Consider the following 9,259-nt stretch of genomic DNA (forward strand, 5'->3'; position numbering starts at 1 on the left):
CATTTTTTCTTGTTAGTCAGAGCATCAGTGTTGCAAATCCAATATTAGTCTGCATAATGCAGAATTTAAGGTCACATATATTGCATTAACAGAACTCTGGGTGTATGACGTGAGAAGTCAACACAATCACTGACATTGTCCAAGCGTATTGATGACTGTTGCTTTGCACAAAATGTCAACAGATGTTTTCCTTAGGCTTTTTCATATATTCACTTCCCACTCATAACACATTTGTTTCCATGTTTGCCAACGCCATTTTCCCTCTGTGCCCCCTATGTTTGCATCAGTCTGCTCACACATGTCCTGCTCAGGGTGCAGCCTCATCAGTCCCATGAACCCAAATCATGACCGACATGCCCGCGGTTTGGCCTGACAAGACTGATCAGCTGAACTCAGAGTGATTAGACTTGTCTGAGCCATGAGCACTACTGAAGACGGCTGACACAGGGAATCTGCTGTGCATGCATATATGGTTCAACACACACACAACAGCACCTATTTATAGCACTGCACGGCTGGAGAATCACCATATTAATGTAAACATGACAGTGAGGTCATTTCCACTTGACCCTGAAGGAGGTGAATTAATATCTGTCATACAGAGAGACGATTAGACTTCAGATCAGGGCATGGTGTGAATGCAAGGGGGGTAACGGCAAAGTACAGGCGAAGTCATGCGACTTCATGGGATCAAATCGGTATGTCATGTTCACAGCTGCTTCACACATTAGTCTTAATGGGTTAAACTGGTGGAAATGGACTAAAAATAAATGTTGGTGGTTCAGGAAACACGACTTCCTGCATCTAAATGACCTTGAAATGGCTTAAATCACTAGTTTTTATCAACCACTCAGTTCAATGTGTGACTATCATCCTACTTGCTGAATTTACTAAGAATTTGTTGCCTAATAATCTGAAGAGAAGATGATATACTTGTTTCTTTAAATTACTAAATGCCTAGTTCTTTTATGAAACTCTAGATGGCACAGACTGATGGGTTCTTAATGTAACTGATGATATTTGCAGCGTTAAACGACTTGGCACAAGCTGATTGGTTCATGTTGCATACGCAGCCAATGAGCTTGCTGCTTTACATTTAAATGGCTGGTTAGCATCCACTTGAGCATTTTGCAGCGCGCTTTCCCACCTTCCCCAGCTCCACCTGTATAGATCTGCTGCAGGTTATTTTATATGCTATTTGTGCAGCAGCAGAATGTCTTAAATACTCACAACACTGCATCGCCGTATGCACAGTAGCAAGTTTCTGTACTTGCTTGCAGCAGTAACATTGTCATATCTATTACCATGCTAAAATCTTCAGAGAGTGGTCATGATAGATCTTTTTTTTCTTTTGGTAATGTAAGGTAAATTATGTTCCATATGCCCATATCCTGAAAATATCAAACTGAACTGGAAGAAAAAAATAACTTGAAAGAAAAATAAACAAACAAACCCAGAGAAGGGACTTTGCTTTTTCATTTCATAGGTCTAGCATACACACACACATTGTATTGGACACAGTGTAATGTAGTATGATAAATTAATAAAATGTATCTGGGGTTGTGAATGTTCTAGAAATTAAACAAAATGGAAAATAAGTTGTATTATTTACTTTATATGGATATGCTTCGTTAAACCCCCTTCATCAAAAATTACAGTGTTAATTGCAGTTGCGAAAACAAAAACAAAACAAAATAGCGGAAAAAAAGAAAAGAATAGAAAAAGTCTGGTTGCTACAGTGACTGATAATCAAATAAAACTCAATTATCATAGGGAGTATGTTAGCCACAGTTGTCACAAAAAATGACAATGAGAAATATTCTGAAAGCTTCATAAAAGCCATTTCTCTGCATTTAAAAAAAGCTAGATGGATCACAAAATAATAGAACAAAACACAAGTGTCTCCAGGCACATTTTTAAAAGTCTTTCTTCACTTTTTTAATTGGCATGGAGTCAGCAAGATGCTGAAAAAAGTGAGACTCCCATCTAGCAAGTTAAAAAATAAAGAATTAAAAACAGCATAGCTATACACATCTTTTTTGAACAGTTTTTTTTTTACAGTGATTGAAGGAAGTCCCATAGTATTTTATGATGATTTTACAGTAGTAATAATAGTATTTTTGAAGAAATCTGGTGCCATCCTAACTGACATCCTGCAGGGACACATGACAATCACTGCTCAACACAATTTTATAATACTAATAATTGTCAGACTGTTCCGTGTTTTGTGTGTGATTTGCTCCCCATGTGTTTCCACGCCCTTATTTGGTTTTCCTGTTCCTGCTCCCTGATTGTTTCCCATTTGTTTCCAGCTGTGTTTTCATTCATGTTATTATGTTTCATTAGTTCCAGGTGTTTCTCGTCATGTCTAGTGTATTTAAAGTGTTCCCGGTTCTTAGTTCTTCGTCTGGTATTGTATATGTCTACCCTTGCTACATGTGTTTTCCTGGTTCCCTGGATATGATTAAAGTCTAAATGTTTGAATTTGACTCTGCGTCTCCTCGTTCCTCGCTCCGTGCTCCTCACAGTAGCGAACCGTGACAAAATACCAGACCAAAACAGTAAGCGGCGCCCCTTCCCCCCGTGTTTTTTTTTTTTTTTTGAAAGTCTTTTGTTTTCCTGTGTGTTTCTCCCCGCGGCATGGAAGTAGCCACTCGTTTTATCAACCTAGCCCACAGAGATCTCCTCTTCGTGGAGTGTGCGTTGGAGTTCAGCAAAATCGGCGCAAAAACAGCACTGGACGACGCCAAGCTCAACTCTCTGTTCTGGATCGGGGCCAATTGCTATCGCCCCGTGGACCTCCCAGACACCACAGGACTGAGCTGGAGGGAAGGGATCCTCCGGTGTCTGGAGAGCGTCCAGCCCCAGAGCTCGCTCCAGTGTCGGCTCCAGCCCCAGAGCTCGCTCCAGTGTCGGCTCCAGCTCCAGAGCTCGCTCCAGTGTCGCCTCCAGCCCCAGAGCCCGCTCCAGTGTCGGCTCCAGTCCCCAAATCCTGCCCAGAGAGGGCTCCTGTTCCCGAGTTTAGCCCAGAGAGGGCTCCAGTCCCCGAGTTTAGCCCAGTGAGGGTTCCAGTCCCCGAGTTTAGCCCAGAGAGGGCTCCTGTCCCCGAGTCTAGCCCACAGAGGGCTCCAGTTCCCACGTCCAGCCCAAGGAATGCTCCAGTTCCCACGTCCAGCCCAAGGAGGGCTCCAGTTCCCACGTCCAGCCCAAGGAGGGCTCCAGTCCCCAAGTCCAGCCCAAGGAGGGCCCCAGTTCCCGAGTCAGGCCCACGGACGGCCTTAGAAGTTTAGATTTTCCCCAAGTATTTTTTTTGGTGGGGTTATAGGGTTCCAGCCGTAGAGGCCGGGGTGGGGGCTGGGGCTGCGGTCCTCTGCCTCTCCTCGTTCCTCGCTCCGTGCTGCTCACAGTAGTGAACCGTGACCAATAATGTTTTTCTCTCATTCTCTGTGATGGTTTAAATGTACTTTATGTCTGTTTGCAGGAGAATGTCTCTGTTTCGATGGCTACATGAAGGACCCTGTGCATAAGCATCTGTGTATTCGCAACGAATGGGGCCCAAATCAGGGGTGAGTACCATACCATACAATCAGGGATCTGCCACCTTGAAGTTGGCCGTGCTTTTTATCTGTAGTAAAAATGTCTTCAGTGCCGAAAGCCAGCCAGGTGTTATGCACTGTAGGGAAATTAAATTGGCTTGTTTGAATTAATTAGCTTTTTTGCACGATGATCTTCCTCTGGAATTGGAAAAGGGATTAGTGCGGTGAAGCTCTGGGTCATTTTAGATTTGCGTGACAGTGATTTACATTTCAGTATACCAATGAGATACACGTATTGCGCATTTTAAATTGCGTTACACGCATAAGAAATTATGTATTTCGCCACTTGCGTGCCTCATATCCAAGTACTGCTATTAAAACGATCAAAGAGAAAATAACTATTTTGAAATTCTGCTGCACTTTTAGTTTTGCAACTTTTGTTGTTGCCCTCAGATATTTTAGCAGAGGATTGAGTATAAGATTAACTGCATCTGAACAGATGGTATCTTTATTCTGAGGTAAAAATGTGAGTGTGTCTAGCCAAAATGCTGCTTCTCAAGTCAACAGATACAGTAGATGAGTGAAGCACAAATACAAGAGAATGGCACAAAATGAGAGTTTTACTTCTTAGCAGTCTAGATATAGTCAAAACACTTAAATGTTAGGAGCACAAGTTTCTAATCCAGGAAAGACTTGTATTTAAGAAGTTTGAAGTTAATTAGACCCTCCCTGAGGAGAGTTTCACATGCTCATTTGGGTTTGAGGCTGTCGCTCTGGAGCAGTTTGATTAAGACTTGGAGGTGAGGAAATCCTTGGCATTTTAATTGGGAGGGAGATGGGAGTGATGACGGTTGGTGAGATGGATCCGATAATTAGAAATCAAATTGGAACAATCAGGAAGATTGCCTTAGGGGAGTGGAATAGCGCTGGATGTGCTTGTTCCCTTTGTGCCATGCTGTGAAGGTGTGAACAGTTTTTAATTGACTCTAACACTTAAGTGGAGGAGAAAGAATGTCCATTGCCAAATGCTTTTTAAAGTTTTAAAGTGCCAAGATATTTTCTAAACTGTTTCTTGCAAATGTTCATATATATTGCTACTTGGGCCTTGTTTTATATCTATATCTTTATTTATTATATATATATATATATGTATATGTGAACAGTTCACTCCTCCCAAAAAATGAAAATTATGTTATCGTTTACCTTGTAAATGTGAATTAAACTGTCAGACATAAGTACAGACCAAAAATGTAGATGACAATGTAGAAACTGACTTTTTTATTATTTTATTTATTTTATTTTATTTTTAGATTTTTGCACCTTTATTTTATTCCTCCTATGTAATGAATTCTCAGAATGCTTTTACTTTCTATATATAAAAGCTATTTATTTATTCTTTCACCTTCCTCTGTAATGAATTGTTAGTATGGTATTCTTTTCTTATTTTTTTTCCCCCTCTTGTATATCAATACCAATTTTTTTTTTATTTTATTTTTTTTTTAGATTGTGCACCTTTCTGTGTAATGGTTTCTCAGAACGCTTCTGCTTTTGGTTCTCTTATACGAATGCTGTGGGATAAATGTTGATGTTTAAACAGCAGTAGGTGATCTGTGGTGTGAAGTGGCCTAACCAGGCTGTGATTGCTCTTTTGCTGTGAGTAACAGCTTACTTAGAGAGGCATCAGCTTCTTGTCTTTTCTCTTATTCTGCAGCGACAGCCCCTATCCCCACAGCTGCCTCTCTGCAATAATCTCCATCAGTTCACATAGAGCTTTGGATACACACACATTTGAAGTCACGCTCACGTCTATACTGCACTGACTGACGGAGATGCTGCTGTCAGGTCACAGTTTTACAAACATCTGCTGGAGGAATTTCTGTGATAATTGTTAGAAACATATTTGGTCTGATGTGAGTTCAAAAAGGAACTCCCCTTTTAAAAGATGGTTATGTTTTTATCACAAAGTCATGCAATTTTAAAGGTCACGTGGCTTTAGTGAAGACTGGAGCTGTTTAACAATGAACGAAGAGTCTATGGTGTGACATACAGTTTTTTTTTATTTATTTTTTTTAAGCATGAATTATTTGTTTTGTTTTTGATTTATGCCCTTTCTGTTTTGCAGCCCATGGCCCTACACAATTTTCCAACGTGGCTTTGACTTGGTGATGGGAGAGCAGCCATCTGATCGCATTTTTAGGTAAGAAAGATCACTTTATTTGTGCCTTTTAGCTTGTGACCCAGTTCAAAATGAGGACTAAAAAGATATCTAAGTAGTGCGATGAACAATGTATACATACTGTAAAAACAGGACCAGTTAGTTAGAAGTAATTCCAAAAAAAAAAAAAGTTACTTCTGAGAAAACAGAACATTCTATTTTATATGACTGCATAAAATAAGCTTTAAAAAAGGTGCTGACAAGTATGTAATAGGTTTCTGTTGAGAAGGAGTAGCTTGTGAAATAGAGTACACTTATTTTGTCATTTTGGCTAAGCTGACATTTCTTTATTCAGCTTCAAAGAGCTCCTTTCACAGCTTAAACAAAAACTTGCAAATAGAAAAATGTTGTAATTACTTTTAATACAGGACCACTGAATGCGGTTCCCTACAAATAAAAAAAATCATCCATGTACAAAGGCGGGGATTTAGACAATGTTTAGTCTATAACTGGAGACTCAAGACTAATCAGTGCATTGCTTTATGCACTGGAGATGTTTCAATCTGTGAGGTGTATGTTTTGGAATATTTAGCAATGCTTATCCAATTGTAGCAACATATGGTTACCTTCAGTTGCCATGCACAATCTTCATGTTCTGAATTATTCATAGATCTCATCCATGACATTCTGAAGTCCTTTGATTGTTCAACCCTAATTCGTTTGTACAAATCACAAGCAATTTATTTACAAATCATATGAATCAATGTTCTTTCTCATTTGAAAACAACACGGGAGGGCATATTGTAATTGGAATCTGAGTTATACCCCCAAAAGGTGTAAAATCTCATATCCCTTGGCTTTGGGCCACCAAACAAATACATTTCATTGGGACAATTAAACGTTTTATTTCCAAACAAACCTGCACAGACGTGAATGTTTGAGACGACTTGAATGAAAGATTTATTTTCAATTTCACACAGCTTTTCCTCATACATCATTGATTTGTGCCATGAATGAATAGGAAAGGCCATAATCAATTTTGAATGCTTCACTTATTCATTTATATATCTAGCTTTCGATATCAGACTCAGAAATGATGTGACTGATATTTGTTAAACTTTTAAAGTGGCACTATAAAGTACAAGAATGAGAGATGAAAAGATGTTGTTATGGTGCAACTAACCGTCTGTATTTTTTAATCTGGAGTTTTTTTTTTTTTAAACACTCTCTAATCTGATTTACTTTCCAATCTGCAAACTATTCAAAGATAGCTACTGTGTCTGTAAACATCTGGTGCAAACTTTGGTACACACATCAATATGTTGAATTCTGCTACTTGTAACAGAGCTGCTTTTTATGGTTATTAATGTCCTGTTCTGAGGTTCCGTCTTTGTTTGTTATTGACTCAGTGTGCTGAGATATTTTAAAAGGTACCCTCACTTTTTTGATAGATGTGTTTTTCCCTTTTAACTTCCACCTGCGACGAGGGAGTTTTATCCCTGCCTCGGTGTTTTGTTCGGTAATCCATTTACAAGTCATTTTCCTGCAAAACTCAATTGAAGCCGTTTCACACTAGCAGGCGACAATATTCAGATGTGTCAAGCTTCACGTTACGTCCCCTTTTTCTTGAATCTGCATATTGCAAAACACTTGGGTGAGTTTTCAGCAAATCTGTGGTGTTCGAAAAATTTCTTTTTGAGCTGTCATGGAATTATGAAACACATATGAGTATGGATTGCACTGAAATTTCTGCCTCCAAGATTTGACAAGAAACTGTTACTTGAACAGATCAGTTTACCATTAACACAGCATATCTGACGAGGAAAAAACGCTGTGTGCACATTAAATGATCCAGGTTTAATTGGATTTAATGTAAACGGTAGCTGATGATGGATGATATATTGACATAAATGAGCTTGTGGTTACAGTTGATGAGGCGCACACACCGGTGTGATGAGATTCATGTGGAGAAATCCAGACTGATGAGCGCAACTTGAAAAACAAGCTTGCTGTGTATTGCAACATATTGTGGTCAGAATTCAGACGCATTTGCATTTTCTAGTAGTTTAAAATTTATGCATTAAATGCATATTTGTCTGTGCATTTTTTTTCCACAAGTGGTGACAGTCCTCTTGTTATCGGTGTAAGAATGTTGTTCACAGGTATTTAACACATCTTGTGTAACAGATGTGTTAATAGGAATGGTCTTTCACTTGAAAATGCAAAGAAGTTCCTTTTCATATGAAAATGTGCCATCTTTCCTGAAAAACAGCAAATTTATTTTGATATGCATAATATATGTTGTTATTTTAGATGTTATTGAAAAGTCACTCATTTAAAGATGATCATAGTATAATCTACTTAAATATTTTAATATTTAAATATGATATTGATCGTTATTTATGTAGTTAGTGAAAAATATTAGTGTTGGTGCATTGCTTTCTGTGAGGTTTTAAATGTGAATTAAATGAGCCAGTTAATACATTGATTGATTATATTTTGCCTTGTCCAGCATCTATTATTATTATTAGCCATGCATATACTGTGAGAGCACAACTACAATTGAAGAACCTGCATTTGAAACTACTTTAGGAAAATAAATAAATTAGGCGGTTGGTAGTGGCTTATTTATTCAAACATATAGGAAAAGATGCGAGTTTAATAGACTTAACTGTGATCAAGAAAAGCAATTTATTGCAGTGTATTAAACCGTAGCAGATGGAGAGCTCCATTTAGTACACAAGAGGAGGGTAATCTGAGGGTTATAGCTGCTTTTCTCTTTTTTTTTAGAAGTTAATTCAGGCTTTGTTTTGTTCAGCATTGTATGTGATTCTTTTTCGACAGAAATTATTACTTTTATTCAGTAAGGTAGCATAACATTGATCAAAAGTGACCGTAAAGACTTAAATGTATAATTGTTCTATTCATCAAAGAACCCTAAAAATTTATCTTGTTTTCCACCAAATTATGAAACTTTTTTTGACGTTGATAATAAAAAGAAATGTTTCTTGCACACCAAATAATCATATTAGAATGATTTCTGAAGGATCACGTGACATTGAAGACTGGAGGAATGAAGGAATATTTCACCTTATTACTTTTTACTGTATTTTTGAGTATGTTTACTTGCATTATTATTATTATTATTATTTTAAATAAATACAGCCTTGGTGAGCAGAAATGCCTTTTTTCAGAAATGTTAAATCATATTGATCCTAAACTTTTGAATGATAGTGTACATAAACAGCAACAGCAGCATAAATAAAGTCAGCAAACAGTAAAACAATACTCCTATAACGTCTCCAGGTTACATATGTAGGGTATCAGACCGAATCAGACAATCTCAGATTTGGTCAAAACATGATTGAAACATGAGGAGACAAATTCCCACAGAGGCCCAAGACACAGGATGTCGTAAATCAGATCCTGGCCCCCTGGCCAGAATGGGGCCACTGTCTTGAAGTCGACTGACCTCGTTCCAGTGCACTCTCTCCAGAACTCCTGGGAGCAGAACAATCGGGGGAAAGGTGTACAGACGAAGCCTCGGCCACGTCTGTACCATGGCATC

At 38.4% G+C, this 9,259-nt stretch overlaps 1 protein-coding gene across 3 annotated transcripts in view; it reads left to right on the forward strand.

Annotated features, from left to right (window-relative positions):
- Positions 1–9,259, forward strand: part of astn1 (astrotactin 1) — a 253,618-nt gene that overhangs the window by 92,090 nt on the left and 152,269 nt on the right. For all 3 annotated transcript variants that reach the window (XM_016530291.1, XM_016530292.1, XM_016530294.1), the window contains 2 exons: positions 3,482–3,566; positions 5,659–5,733. In XM_016530291.1, the coding sequence (XP_016385777.1) occupies positions 3,482–3,566; positions 5,659–5,733 (160 nt within the window). The remainder of the gene's footprint in view (positions 1–3,481; positions 3,567–5,658; positions 5,734–9,259) is intronic.

This window comes from Sinocyclocheilus rhinocerous, unplaced genomic scaffold, assembly GCF_001515625.1.
Source record: "Sinocyclocheilus rhinocerous isolate Xijiao unplaced genomic scaffold, SAMN03320098_v1.1 scaffold484, whole genome shotgun sequence".
In the NCBI taxonomy this organism is placed as follows: domain Eukaryota; kingdom Metazoa; phylum Chordata; class Actinopteri; order Cypriniformes; family Cyprinidae; genus Sinocyclocheilus; species Sinocyclocheilus rhinocerous.